Source organism: Phoca vitulina, unplaced genomic scaffold (genome assembly GCF_004348235.1).
Source record: "Phoca vitulina isolate PV1807 unplaced genomic scaffold, GSC_HSeal_1.0 scaffold5, whole genome shotgun sequence".
Lineage (NCBI taxonomy): Eukaryota > Metazoa > Chordata > Mammalia > Carnivora > Phocidae > Phoca > Phoca vitulina.
In genome coordinates this window covers 10670155-10685617 of record NW_022589708.1, presented here as the reverse complement: position 1 = coordinate 10685617, position 15463 = coordinate 10670155, and the positions used below count along the sequence as shown (strand labels likewise).

General features: G+C 43.1%; 1 protein-coding gene across 3 annotated transcripts in view; it reads right to left on the bottom strand.

Annotated features, from left to right (window-relative positions):
* Positions 1-15463, bottom strand: part of TMTC4 (transmembrane O-mannosyltransferase targeting cadherins 4) — a 63616-nt gene that overhangs the window by 26514 nt on the left and 21639 nt on the right. For 2 of the 3 annotated variants that reach the window (XM_032402677.1, XM_032402679.1), the window contains exon 6: positions 1466-1566. In XM_032402677.1, coding sequence (XP_032258568.1) covers positions 1466-1566 — 101 coding nt within the window. The remainder of the gene's footprint in view (positions 1-1465; positions 1567-15463) is intronic. The other variant, XM_032402680.1, reaches the window with a different exon arrangement.

The following is a 15463-nucleotide window of genomic DNA, read 5'->3' as shown; positions in this document are numbered from 1 at the left end:
TAAGTTGTCACAGCCAAGGGAGTCCTATTGGCATTTAGAGGGTAGAGGCCAGGGATGTTGCTTAACATGCTACGATGCATAGGACAGCCCTCCCATAAGAAAGAATGATCTAGCCCCAAATGTCAGTAATGCCAAGATTGAGAAACATGGGCTTAGAACTTAAAAAAAAAAAAAACAACTCATGAACTTCAAGTATCTTTGCACAATAATTCTTTCTATGCCATTTTTTAGCTATCTAATCTTAATCTTATAGACTGAGCCTGATAAAACCATGGATCTTTGCTTTGAGTTACATCAAACCCCATAAAGCTTTATCTGCTCTTTCTTTCCCAAGCTATTCCTATATGGGCCATTCAAATCCCGTATCTTTGTTTTCCATTTCTCTACCCCTAATCACAGCCCTAATTTCTAAATTTTCCTCTAATAAAGTCAAGCATAAAATTGGCTAGAAAGAAAAAAAGGAAAGTGGATTTCAATGCCTCTCCCTCCCTGGGGCTTCAATTCTGATCAGACATAGGAGGTATACATCTGTACTCTGCAGAGGCTCCTCCTTTCCTCTTTGATATTTCCAGTCAAAGCTGAGCACAACATACACTCAATGCTTCTCTAACCAGGACCAGAAGCAGGGATGGGGTCAGCCCACTGTATTTAGAACTGCCGAAACAGGAGAGCACCGCAGAAAACTTAAATTGTTCTTTCCTCTTTTTCTACAGCACCTCTCCATGAGAGCTAATCACTGCCTTTTTTTTTTTTTTTTAAGATTTATTTATGGGAGAGAGAGAGAGAAAGAGAGCGAGAGCGCACAAGTGGGAGGAGCAGAGAGAGAGAGAGAATCTCAAGGAGATTCCTCACTGAGCTCAGAGCCCGACACGGTGCTCCATCTCACCACCCTGAGATCACGACCCGAACCAAAACCAAGAGTTTGACACTTAACTGACTGAGCCACCCAGGCGCCCCAGGAGCTAATCACTCTTTTTTTTTTTTTTTTATTCAATTAGCCAACATATAGTATATCATTAGTTTCAGAGGTAGTGTTCAGTAATTCATCAGTTGCGTATAACACCCCGTGCTCATCACATCGCGTGCCCTCTTTAATACCCATCACCCGGCTGCCCCATCCCCCACCCACCTCCCTTCCGCAACCCTCAGTTTGCTTCCCAGAGTCAAGAGTCTCTTGTGGTCTGCCTCCCTCTCTGATTTCTTCCCGTTCAGTTCTCCCTCCCTTCCCCTATGATCTTCTGCACGATTTCTTATATTCCACGTATGAACTTCCCACTGCTTGCTAAAGATCATCAACTGAGACAGCCCATTTCCATGCAACATCAGATGTACTGAAAGCACAAGTAACTGGCGGAAGGGTCTATGACAGGCTTGCAATGGGGCTGGGAAACAGAGGCCGGGCCAGCCCAGGACGTCTCTACCGCAGGGGAAGAAAGGGCAGGCCTGACTGCATCTCGGGTCTTACCAGCACGGTGATCCCTTGCTCTTTGCACAGCATGGCCACTGCTCCCAGAAGGATACTCAGCAACACCCAGAACGTAGAATGTGTTCCCTCCTTGTTACCTGCTGATTAAGAGAAATGACAAACATAAAAGCCATGCGATACAGCTCAGGCTTCTTAGCACCAGGAACTACAATTCTAAGCATGCACCTTAAAATAGCCACAGTTTAAAAAGAGTTTGGTCTCCCGATAGCATTTCTCTGTGGGCAAGTGTATTACGTTCCGCATTTCTGGTTAGACAGCCCCTTCTAAATGATATACACACCCAGCCTCAAGGCAGACCCTGGCAGGTGCCCAGAGCCTTTGGGAGGCATTTCAGTGAAGCCCTGGGCCCAGAGCTAGCTCACGGCAGGCTCGCAATGGGGCAAGTTCCTTCGTCCCAACCTGCCAGGCACTTAAGGGGCCACTGTGACAAGCGGTACTGAGACTTGCCCCTGCAAGTGTAAGCATTGCATCTGGTCACAGGCTGACCCCAGCAGCGACTGCTGTTCCTGGCACGGGGGGGATGGCACTGGCCGAGCGGCCCCGAGAAACCCTACGACCGCCCACAGAGGAGTCCAGGGAAAGGCGCAGGCCAGGCTGCGCTGCTGACCTGCATGGGGACTCAAGCCAAAACATCCTTACGGATGTGAACTCTGTAGTACGAAGCCTGGGGTGAGACTGAGCTCAAGTCACCACCAAAAGTCCCTGAACTGCCTTCTGGAAAGGGAGGGTTGGGCTCCATACTGTTTCGTGGGAGGTATTTGCACTTTGGGGGCCAGAGCTGAACTGCGTGAAAGGAGAGGAAAGGCCACATGTGGTGCTCATCTCTGTTCTTCCTTTGGAAGGCCCTCACCTCCTCATCCACACGGACGGTAAACAAACACGTAAAAAAGACATCGGTTTGAAATAGGGCAAAGTGCACCTGCTTGGAGAGCCAAACCTGCAGGAGTGCACCTGCTTGGAGAGCCAAACCTGCAGGAGTGCACCTGCTTGGAGAGCTTGCCTGGGCTGCCTATGCATCTTGGTTCAGTTCTGATGAAAACTGAATTCCACATTCTAGCTCTGCCGTTTACTACGTGACCCTGAGCAAATTACTTACACTCACAGTCTCAATGACCTCATCTATACAATGGGAGCAACATGACCTACCTACTGGTATATTTGAAAGGGGAAAAGTGAACTACCTGGCCATTTGTGTTAAAAATTATATAAACATTCTTGTAAATGCAAATCATATCTGGAAAGCATACAAGAAACCAACCACAGTAGTTTCTGAACAGTTCTAAGAAGAAAATTTTGGGCAGTGGAGGGAGAAAGTCTTACTTTGCATTGTATAGCCTTTCACGTATCCTTTTTTTCTTTTAAAACTATGTGCGTGTTCGGCAGCATCTCTAGCTTCTAGGCATTAGATGCCAGCAGTACTCCCAGCCCTCAGTGGTGACAATCAAAAATGTCACAGCCTTTGCCCAATGTCCCTGGGAGGAGGGGGACAGAAATCACCTGCAGTTGGGACCACTGCCCCGAACCAGTGGTACTGACAATGGGTGGTCTGTGCACCTGCCCTTGGATCCTGTTAGTCATGCAGAGTCTCAGGCCCCACCCACACCTGTGCAATCAGAAACGCGAGGGTGGAGCCCATCTGGCCTTTTAACCAGGCTTCCAGGTGCTTCTGATGCTCGCGAAAGGTTGGAGAGCATCACCCTAAAGAAGCAGCTTGCTCCCAGCCACATCCCTGGGGCTATGTGTGGCTCGTAGGAGCAGCTCAGACTTCTGCTGGTGGAATCCATGACACCTGACTGACTCTGGAAAGGCAACATGTGGTTGGTGAATAAAATTGCCGTCCGCTGTCCACCAGAAAGGGGCCATAAGTTAACAAATGGTAGGGCCACCATGCAGGAATAGAAGCAGTGCCTCTTAGAAGTTGTGCAGACCATCTCCCTTGTACAAGTGATGGAAGTGTTGGAAGTGTTGGCATCCTTTCCAAGATGCTTCCAGCAGGGGCCACATGGCCTTGACTTCAGGACCTTCAGGGATGGGGATTAACTTTCTGCAAGAGCCCATTTCGGTTGGAAACTGTGGGTTGTTGGAATATTTTTTCTTAGGGTGAGCCCACACCTGCCTCCCTTGATGTCAGGTCTTGGCTCTGCTCTCCTCTAGCACCTTTCCAATCGTTCAGGAGGCACCGTGCCTGGAAGCCAACTTCTCATGACCGAAAACCCTTCTAGAGGAGTATACAGAGTCTCATCAAGCCAGCGAAGGGTCATTTCACTTGCAGAAATTAATGACATTCCACGGATGTGAAACCGAAAGAATACAATTACGAGCCAAAAGAACCAACCCCCTTAAACTAATGTGTATTTGAGTGTTTACATATTTATGGGAACTTACTATTTTGGGGGGTATTTGCTAGTGATCATCAGCAAACAGCATCAAAGCAGATGCCATCCTGGACACCAAAGCTTTTACATAAAATCACGGCCAAAATAACCCTAAAGCGAACACCCTGGTTAGCTCCTTTTGAATGATGATTTTAGGAAAGGCCTCGCAAGTTTCGCCGCACAGCCCAGGGGTCCAGCTGGCTCAATGGAGGTGACCACAGCTCACAATGCACCGTGCCTTCGGACATGTGACGGAGATGGATGGCAGATGCCACCCTTAAGGCTTGTCCTCTCCATGCTGGTGGACATATGGTCCATTGAGCGTTTCTCCCATCACACGTCTTCCTGAGTCTATCAAACCACTCTCAGGATTTTCTCATGTTAGCAGTTGGTTGGTAAATAGGTACCTTTAATTATAAATGAACTCATGTACTACTGGGGGGGGGGGTCTCCTCCACAGATAAAGGGAGTAAATGACCCCCAGCCCGGCTCCCATGTCCCTCAGGGAGGCCCCTCACAACAGGATCTACTCCAGGCCAGAGTGGGAGATGTGCTGTGGGCCCCAGCCTCTGCCTGCCCCTTCCACGTCCACGAAGCATTAGGTGTGGTGATTCACTAGGAACCATATGGACCTCTCCCCTACTGCCTGGATTGGGTTTTTCTAAGCTTCCTGATTCCCACAATCTGTGCTTGGAACTCTACATGAAACGTAACAGGACTTCCCAATATAATGCTCCCTGTTCTTAACATGTAAAGAAGGTCCCTTGGGGCGCCTGCCTGGCTCAGTCGTAGAGCATGCAACTCTTGATCTCGGGGTTGTGAGTTCAAGCCCCACATTGGGTATAGAACTTACTTTAAAAAAAATTTAAGAAAGAAGGTCCCTTGATCATTTTACATTCCCTCCTAGAAAAACTGAATTAGCTTGTATTTTACTTGACTGCGTAACCTGGATGAATTTCCCCCCACCATGGACCAGTGGCTTTGGATAGGAAAAAAAATCCCCAGGCCCTCCATTAAAACACCCAAAGGACGGCTCTTGAAGCACTCCATTAACACAAAGTTAAATTAGTACAGAAATGTGGAAGTAATGGGCTCATGTTCCACTTGCCTGGAATTTAAAATGGTTTTCTCCTTAGATGGCTAAATCAGAGATTTCACTGAATACACAAAAATAACTTATATAGAAAACACAGCTTTCAGATTTACTGATAATCTTCTCCCTAAGCTCACCCCATAATTTCATCACACTTCTCAAATCCCGAATTTCAGCAAGGGACCTGGACACCCCACACCTCTCAAATCCTCTATCATGATTCTTTTGGAAGAGTACCACTCTGTAATTATCTCTTATACTTTTGATTTTGTGCAGACATGTCTGGTAAAAGACGTGTGAGAGCGAATATTTCTTTGCTGAAGAAATTTCTTCAGTTACAGTGATGATTAAGTATTATGCCACTTCTCAACAGTGGCAATTTCTGATCAAAGGCAAAATTTTAATCGTCAGTTACAAAACCCAGTGATGGCCTCACATTCAGAAAACCGAATTCGATTCCACCACTGTCCAGAGGAGTAGGCATTCTAGCTGATGAGCTCCTGAAATCTATCTAGTCCCTAGTGAGATGTGTTGTAAGTATAAAATACACACCTGATTTGGAAGACTCGGTATGAAAAAAAGGAATATAAAATATTTCATAATTTTTATACTGATTATTACATATTGAAATTATCATATTTTTGATATATTTGGCTAAAAGTGTAGTTAAAATTCATCTAACCTGTGTCTTTTTATAATGTGGCTACTAGACACTTAAAAATTACATGCATGGGGGCGCCTGGGTGGCTCAGTCATTGGGCATCTGCCTTCGGCTCAGGTCATGGTCCCAGGGTCCTGGGATCGAGCCCCACATCGGGCTCCCTGCTCAGCGGGGAGCCTGCTTCTCCCTCTCCCACTCCCCCTGCTTGGGTTCCCTCTCTCGCAGTGTCTCTCTGTCAAATAAATAAATAAAAATCTAAAAAAAAAAAAATTACATGCATGGCTCATGCTGTTTTTCTTACTGTCTATACCATGTGCTCAGAGACCCAGTTCACAGATGAAATGATCTGCATGTGGCTTTGTTTGTATTCCAAGCCTTCGAAAACTCAGAAAATATGAAGTGAGTTTGCCTTTTTAAATCTTTCTCCTGCAACTCCTACCAGATTAGCCACTTGACATTACTGGGAGTCGTAAGATTAGGCACACACAAACACTTCACTTTTTCCAGAATTCAAACAGGAAAGCTTAATTTAACTGTTTTTCAATGATTTCATATAAATCAAAGGGGTCCTCTTTACAAATGTGTGGTATGCATGTGCATGATAAACCAAGGCCAATGTACATAGCACTGACAGTATTTCCAGTACAGGGGTGGTCAGGAAAGGCCTTATGAAAATTAAATACTCAACGGGGAAACTGGTTCTGAGCCCCGCCTAGTAGACTTTTGGTAATATGACCTGCGCTAGCATAGTTTTTACCTGTGTAATTCTCCAGATTAAAATTTTTTTTGAGTCTTGATTTGTCAAGGTGACCAATGCTAATAGTTGCCAAGATACAGCATATCTAGATGAATTTGGACTTTGCATTTTTGTGAGTACACTCTTATTTAGTAACTAATGCAAGCCATTCTTTTATTTCCAAGTTTGGGCATTTTAATAGTACAGCTGAAATAGATGATGATAGGCCACCTGCGATACAGTTGGCACTCGACAAAGACTTGGGGAGTCAACAGTTTCATTTCTATGTCTACCAGAAGTCTTATTATATTACCATATTTCTTATGCAATTATGATATGTAATTTATATACCAAAAAGTTAATAATGTGCACCATGTGAACAAATACAGCCAGAAGTCACATCTTTTCATTTGACATTAATTTAATGTCTTGAAATCTCCTCACGATGGAAAAAATCTCCATCATGAGATGAAAAAAAATCTTTTTAAAAAAAAAATTTAACAAAAAAATGACATAACCCTAATATAACACTGTATGTCAATTATACTGGAATTAAATTTCTTAAAATTACATAAGGAATAATGAAAAGGTACAGCAAAAATTGATTGTTAATTTTCAATTTAGAGCTGTTAGAAACAGTAACAATTAATCCTGAGAGCCAGATGTCACCTCCGGTGCATTTGCACTTATGAATATTTTTATTCAAAAAAACCTTCCCCAAGTAGGGAATTCTAACTGGGATGTAGCGACACGCAAGCATCTCGGGATGTTACATGTACCCACAGTTCTCTGTCTCATCTGCATCCAGTCTGCTAAATTGTAATCACCAGTGACCCAGGGGAAGAAGAAAAGAACCATTCTTACACCATGTGACATCTCTCATCACGTAAGACCGCCTGCTCCAGGATAATTATGCAGCGTTAGCAAACATCAACAGTTTATGATCCAGAACTTAATAGACTGGCTTAGAAAATGTTTTCCTTGTTTCACTATATGCCTGCAGCATCTAAGACAATACGACCACGTAGATAAATGGAGGCAAAGGCTAATGGAGTGGAGGGAGTAGAGGGGGGAAAAAAAAACCCCACCCCAAAATGCACGAACAGAAACACACTTGTCAGTGCTAACACCCACAAGTGCCAACAGATGTGATCAATTTAATGAAGCGTGTGCCTTGGATTTGGCACTACTATCTGGGGGGGAAGATCTTCTTTCAGAAAAAGCATCACATTGTACGAGCTACCCTGTTCACCGCTCAATGCCTGGCATCCCTACTGCCTCAAAACTGGCACGCCGTGTTGTGTGTGGGAACCACGCCACCCCGACAGGTGGCCCCGACTCCCTCTGCCAGCGAGACACAAGGAGCAGCAGGCTCCCGTTCCAAAAGTCGGGGCCAGCCAGGCCGTGCTTACCCCTGCTGAACGAAAGACGTCAAACGTGGCCGTTCTCAAATACCAGCCTGTTTGGGGGGAAATCAAGCAATGCAGGAACCAGAGAAACACGAAGGCAGAGAAAAGAAAATACACGTGAATACCACCGTCAGAACTCAGTCGGCAAGGACCCCAAATCTAGAAGCAAGAGTCCTAGGCTACGGGAGTTACACAGTCACCTGTTGTTTTTTTTTTTTTTAGAGCTGCATGATTCTAAGTCAAAGAAAAACAGATGTCTTAAATCAGAATGAAAATGTGAGCACACGATGCCCCAAGAGTAAGAGCTATTCTACTTTATTTAGCTGCCTGAACTACCATAAGGAGAGCAATACAGCAAACAGTTTAAGGACTTGCAACAACTAATACTTGGGACCTTGTCTTTTGTAATAGCTTAGAATTTCAAATGGTTGTTCTTGGTATGTAGCAGATTCATTCCCCTCTTAAAAAGGTTCTCTCCTGCCCACAATAAATGAACAAATTAAATTTCTCTTATTATGGGGTGCCTGGGTGGCTCAGTCCTCACTCCCATGAAACAAGTATTTTAAATTATTTGTTTAAAAGAGAAATTGTGGGGCTCCTGGGTGGCTCAGTTGGTCAGGCATCTGCTTTCAGCTCAGGTCATGATCCCGGGGTCCTGGGATGGAGCCTGCTTCTCCCTCTCCTCCCTGCTCATGCTCCCTGTTGCTCTCTCTGTCTCAATCTCATAAATAAATAAATAAATAAATAAATAAATAAATAAATCTTAAAAAAAGAGAGAGAGAAATTGTTTTGGCTAGTCTACCATGTTTACTGTGCAGAGAGATTATCTGTTTTCAATCCAAAATACTAGGCTTTAAAAGAGGTGTCAATGTTGACAAGATGTCTCATCATAAGAATAACAGTTTTGTTTTGGGCATTCAGAAGTGATGACGAGCGCACCGTCAACTTTATCTGTGTTTTTCTTTTTTGAAGAAAAAGTATGGTTTTGGGCACCTGGGTGGCTCAGTCAGTTAAGCATCTGCCTTCGGCTCAGGTCATGATCCCAGGGTCCTGGGATCGAGCCCCACATCGGGCTCCCTGTTCAACAGGGGAGCCTGCTTCTCCCTCTCCCTCTGCCCCTGCTCATGTGCCCTCTCTCTCTCGCTCACTCTGTCTCTCAAATGAATAAATAAAATCTTAAAAAAAAAAGGTATGGTTTCCCTCATAAAGACATTTACTTTTTTAAAAAGGATTCTGTAGCAAAAGATCTGCATGGAGATATTCTAAGCACCCCACCACAAAAAAAAAAAAAAAAAAGCAGACAGAAATATTATGTGAGTAGTTTTTTTTAATTTTCTGAAAATGTAAGGATTCTAGAGGTTAGCACAGAATTGCTTGTTAAATAAACTCTGGCAGTTAAAAATTGTCCTAAGCTTTATAATAACAGACACTGCATCTATAAAGAAAGCTAATGAGGTTATCAAAAAGAAATGTATCCTTTGAAAGAGCTTTTTAACTAGTTAAAACCACTAATTTCAGAGTACTCAGTGTTTTGTTCCCTTATAAAATATATTAAAAACCTTTCTTGAACTACAAGTTTCCATGCACCTGATGCTAGGCCTTTCTTTGAATTTATGTTCAGATCCCAAAAGAACAAAGACCAGGTCACTTTAAACCTTAAGTTTAAACAATAAATAGCATTATTATTTGCATCCAATAAATACTGGACTAAACTTCTACCACAATGGAGCTTTGATTCTCGGTGGAACACTTACAAACATGTGGATAACATGAGCGCCTGGCACAAGGACTCGCCATCGCCATGACAATGTGTTCACTGCATGTGTTTACTCCTCGGCTGTTTGTACAATCCACACTGATGAGACAGGGGAAGACAAAAAATGAGTGACTATTTCTTAATGTATCTCAAAGTCCAAATGAAAAAAATATACACCTGAATGTCCATTAGTATCAACCACTCTGCTCTGTTGGACTGAAGGAAATTTAACAGAGATGAAAGAAATTAGCAGCATAAACAAAACTACCATATGATCCAGCAATTCTAATTCTGGGTATTTATCCAATGGAAATGAACTCACTATCTCAAAAAGATATTGCACCCTCATGTTCACTACGTTATTTAAAACAGCCAACACATGAGGACTGTGTCTACTGGCGGATGAATGGAATAAAGAAAAATTGTTTTATACACATACGTATATACAATTGTTTTATATACACATATACATACATGTTTATATATACACACATTCTCTCTCTCTCTCTAAAATACTATATGTTACATATACTATAAAATACACAGCATACATAATACTATGTAATATTGTGGCATATTACTATATACTATATATATGTATATACACACGATATACTATATACTATGGTATATTATAATATATCATGTAATACCATAACACAGTATAACATACTACACTATAGTCTATAACACTACAGTACAGTATTATACACATAAGATATACAGTATAAACTACTGTACTATAATATATATAGTATACATATAAAATACCTACTGTGTGTACATATATGTATATATGCACAGTGTAAACAGAATGGAGTATTACTCAGACATAAAAAAGAAGGAAATCCTTCCATTTGTAACATGTTTGGACCTTGAGGGCATTATGTTAAGTAAAATAAGTCAGAGAAAAACAAATACTGCATGATCTCACTTAGATGTGGAATTATTTTTTTTATTTTTTTATTTTTTTAAGATTTTATTTATTTATTTGAGAGAGAGAATGAGAGAGAGAGAGAGAGAGAGCATGAGATGGGGGAGGGTCAGAGGGAGAAGCAGACTCCCCGCTGAGCAGGGAGCCCGATGCGGGACTCGATCCCGGGACTCCAGGATCATGACCTGAGCCGAAGGCAGTCGCTTAACCAACTGAGCCACCCAGGCGCCCCTAGATGTAGAATTAAAAACCAAACTCATAGATAGAATAGATTGGTGGCCGCCAGAGGAGGGAAGGTGCGCAGCCAAAAGGTAAAGATTCCGTTACAAACCCTGGGGATGGAATGTACAGCATGGTGACTAGAGTTAACAACACTGCGTTGCATACTTGAAAGTTGCAAGAGAGTCGGTCTTAAAAGTTCTCATCACAAGAAAAGAAATGTGTAACTATATATGGTGATGGATGCTAACTACACTTGTTGTGGTGATCGATTCACAATATATGCAAATATTGAATTGTTGTTTTGTATACATAAAACTAATAAAACGTGATAGGTCAATTATATCTCAAAGAAAAAAAAGAAAATGCACATTCCAAGGGAAACAAACAAAAAAAGAAATTAACAGTACAAAGGCCATAGTCATCAATGCTGCCTAAATGCACTATGACAAGAAGGAACTACTTACTGAGTGCCCAGAGCGAGTAGTGTACAGGAAGGAAAAAGCTAACAAGGAAGTATGGAAAACCAGAACATTCTACTCCTTGAGCATTGTGAATACTGACAGCTTTATTTTAATCAAAATATACTAGACTGTAAGCCCTTTGAGGCACAGACTGTGTCCTTCTAGTTTTTGTATCCCCAACACAGGACACAGGAACTGGTACAAAGGACACCCTTAATGTTTCATTATTGGTGAAAGAATGAATGACCAAATTGATAAGCCTCTATGCTAGTTTAGAATAGAATCAGAAAAAGTGTTATCATGGATGTCTTACCAGAATTACTTTTGCATATAGGGTTCTTTTTTTTTTTTTTAAAGATTTTATTTATTTGACAGAGAGAGACACAGTAAGAGAGGGAACACAAGCAGGGGGAGTGGGAGAGGGAGAAGCAGGCTTCCCGCTGAGCAGGGAGCCCGATGCGGGGCTCGATCCCAGGACCCTGGGACCATGACCTGAGCCGAAGGCAGACGCCCAACGACTGAGCCACCCAGGTGCCCCTGTTCGGACTGCTTCTTCTCTGCACAGCTATTATTAGTATATGAGTCTTGCCCCTCTTTTAAAAAGACTCTTAGCCACCATAGGTATGAAGTTGAACCTTAACATGATGTGTAAGGATTATTCCAGAGAGTTGTTCTCCATAAACAAAGAATTAGTTTCTACTCTTAGTATGTTAAAAAGGAGTATGGAAAATCTGAAACACAGAAAAGTGGCTGAAACCATAGTGCCTCTGTCAACAGAGACTAGCAAACTTCATGGGCACCAGTCCTGGGGCGGGGCGGGGGGGGGGGGTTGGGGGGTGGATAATGAAACAAAGGGGCATTTGAGAGAAAGGAGGGGAGGGGTGGCTGGCAGAGCAAAGGGGGCTGTCTGATGTGAGGGGAGCCGGGTGGGAGGGGGAGGCCAGGGTGGGGCATCTGGTCACTGTGTCCTGCCCTGCTCTGCCTGCTCCCGGGTCCACCAGGTGGGGCTCAGGGCACAGAGCCATTGGGGGGGGGAGGATCACAGAACTGCTGTCTGTTTCAGACATGGGGCTTCCCCCCAGTAAGCTAATAACTGAGTGTAAGCCTTTCTCTTTCGAATCCAGGTTTCTCTGTGCCTCCACACCTGCAAGGAACTTGGTAGGCCGAATTCAATCATGCCCTCCATACTCTGTGATGTGAAAACAATACATGGGAACTGAAAAGAGCAGTGAAAACCAACTCAGAATGATAGAGAGTGCAGATTGAGGGATGGATGTTTTCAACCACCTACTTTAAACTCACAAGAAAAAAAAATGATCATGATCTGTAACTCAAAGCCTACCTGGGCAGGTGGATACAATCAGAGGACAGAAAGGACACAAAAGACCACAGCCAATAATAACTTTCAGGGTCAAGACCCGGAGGCTGGATGCGCGGAGAGGGTCAACCTCCTAGCTTTACATTTTCCAATAGCTGAATAAGCTGACAGGGACTGTAAAAGACCATTCCAGTCTGGAATTAGGGCCACAGGCTTCATTTTAATCTACTCTTTCCTTTTCCTGAAGGGGGGGTTCAAGTGAACAGGAAAACAGATCCTGGGAAGGTGTGTGTGTGTGGGGGGGTGCTGTAGACAAGAGGTCAACACTTTTTCAAAGACCTCCTAATTGGTCCATTTGTCTTCTGTTCTAAGTAACTTCAACCTAATGAAAACCTATGCATATTCTTTTTTTTTTTTTAGATTTTATTCATTTATTTGACAGAGAGACACAGTGAGAAAGGGAACACAAGCAGGGGGAGTAGGAGAGGGAGAAGCAGGCTTCCCGCCGAGCAGGGAGCCCGATGTGGGGCTCAATCCCAGGACCCTGGGATCATGACCTGAGCCGAAGGCAGCGGTTTAACGACTGAGCCACCCAGGTGCCCCAATCTATTCATATTCTCTCCGTAGAAGTCACATCTACCACTGCTATCTGTGTGCAAACATTAAATATTTCCGGGTTAACTTTCTGGACAACATTTACACACATCACATTAAAGGCCCAACAATCTCTTTCCCATTTTAAAGCAAATATATAAACGTCAAAAGAATGCTAGTAGACCGAAAAAGAAAGGTCATATTGCTACTACAGTTAACATAGTTCCATTAGGACTGGAATATACTGCACCAGTTTCTCAAGAATCAATGTATTTGTTGAAAAGTCATCACACATTAGAGCACTTTTACCTTTGGTATCAGTTTCCAGAGGCTTTATTAAAAAACGTATCTTCTGTAAAGATGGCTCTCAGAAATAATTTTGTAATTTACAAATGAATTCAAAACAGATGCATATATCAAAATATGTACATTGTGAAATAAAAAGGTCAGTATTGGGGCGCCTGGAGGGCTCAGTCGGTTAAGCGTCTGCCTTTGGCTCAGGTCATGATCCCAGGGTCCTGGGATCAAGCCCCACATTGGGCTCCCTGCTCTGCGGGGAGCCTGCTTCTCCCTCTCCCTCTGCTCATGTGTGCGCTCTCTCAAACGTATAAATAATCTTTTGTTTTAAATTTATTTATTTGACAGAGAGACAGTGAGAGAGGGAACACAAGCAGGCAGATGCTTAATGACTGAGCCACCCAGGTGCCCCTCAAACGTATAAATAATCTTTAAAAAAATGACCAATGTTAAAGGAACCAAGAAAAGAATGTAAGATGTCTTTAGTTTTGTTCCATTCTGCGAGAATACTCCACATTAAAGGAGGCTAATACATGTATCAGTTCAGTTGACAGAAGAACTTTTAGTCTCCTGATAGTTTTTTCATTATTTCACCAAAGTAATCTTTAGAAGTAGTAAGAAGTTTTAGTCTATCTCCTAAATTATGTGTCCCACATGTTAAATCTATCAACATTTAGATTTTCTTCAAAAAACACTTCTGATGTCTTTGACATGCACTCAGAATAAGGAATAGATTCTTTAAGGCAGGGATATGTTAAAATTAATAAAATGATTCTTCATGAAACTTTAAATAGAGTCATCTTTGGGAAAGGCCAACAGATTTAATTTTTAATTTTCTTTAGGAAAAATACGACTGATAAATTATCTTCTGTAATTGCAAATTCAGATTTGCCACCTGAACATGTAGTACCACCGTGTGAAATGAGCAAGGGAGTGAGCAGTAAATGGACCCCCTCTCCCACTCCCACTGAGACCCAGTCTTACGGAAAAGCCACACGATGTGCTTTGAGGCTGCAGCAGGTGCCCCCCCCCCCCCCCCCGCTTCCCCCACCAAATCCCTGGCGCCATGTGTCCTCAGGAATTTTATGATCATGATAGGTAGGGAGGTCTCAGCCCCAGGAAGGGCTGGACATGGCTTATTGCTAAGTTAGCTTTCAGTCTCAGGAAGCAAAGTTACCACCAATATTCTCTGTACTGGAAGCTGTTCTATTCAGCTGTCCCCAACCTCTCTGCTGTATCAGAAACACGGTGAGTCACAAGAAAACTAGTGGTTTTATCTCAGTATGATAAAATAATGGTAACAAAAGGGGGTGCAGAGCGGTTGGGTGTAACCGAGTTCTGAGTGAGCCTGGTACAGTCTGGGGCCACTGGGGTCACCCTTTGGCTGTGTCTTAGCAGCACCGTCGGCTTGAGAGAACAGATGCTCCGAGACAATCTGCCCCATGTTCAGCGTGTACAGGACGGGATGGAGGAGGGACCGTGAGTGAAAAATCTCACAGGTCCTCCCCAACCCACCCCTGGAAACTATGGATAGTTTCTCCATGGATGTTCAAGGTATATAACTATAAATACCTAGAACATCCAAACTAGGAGAGTTTACAACCCTGCCTAAATCTTTTTGTAGAAAAAAAGTAAGGGTTAAAAGGAAGTCTATTGGGTACACCAATGTTCAAAGCAGCATTATTCACAGTAGCCAAAAGGTAGAAACAACCCAAATGCCCACCGACAGATAAACAGACAAATGAGATGTGGTATATACATACAATGGAATTATTCAGCCTTGAAAGAAATGCTGACACATGCGCTCCAGCATGGAGAACCTTGAGGATGTTATGCTCAGCGAAATAAGCCGGACACAAAAGGACAAATGTATGATTCCACTTACATGACGTACCTAGAACAGTTAAATTCATGGACAGAGAGCAGAATGGTGGTCGCCAGGGGCTAAGGAAGGCGGGGGTGGGGAGTTACTGTTTAATGGGTGCAGTTTCAGTTTTGCAAGATGAACAAGTTCTGGACATGGACAGTGGTGATGGTTACAGAACAAGGGGAATGTATTTAGTGTGCTCAACTGGTACATGAAAAATGGTTAAAATGGTCACTTGTATGTTATGTCTATTC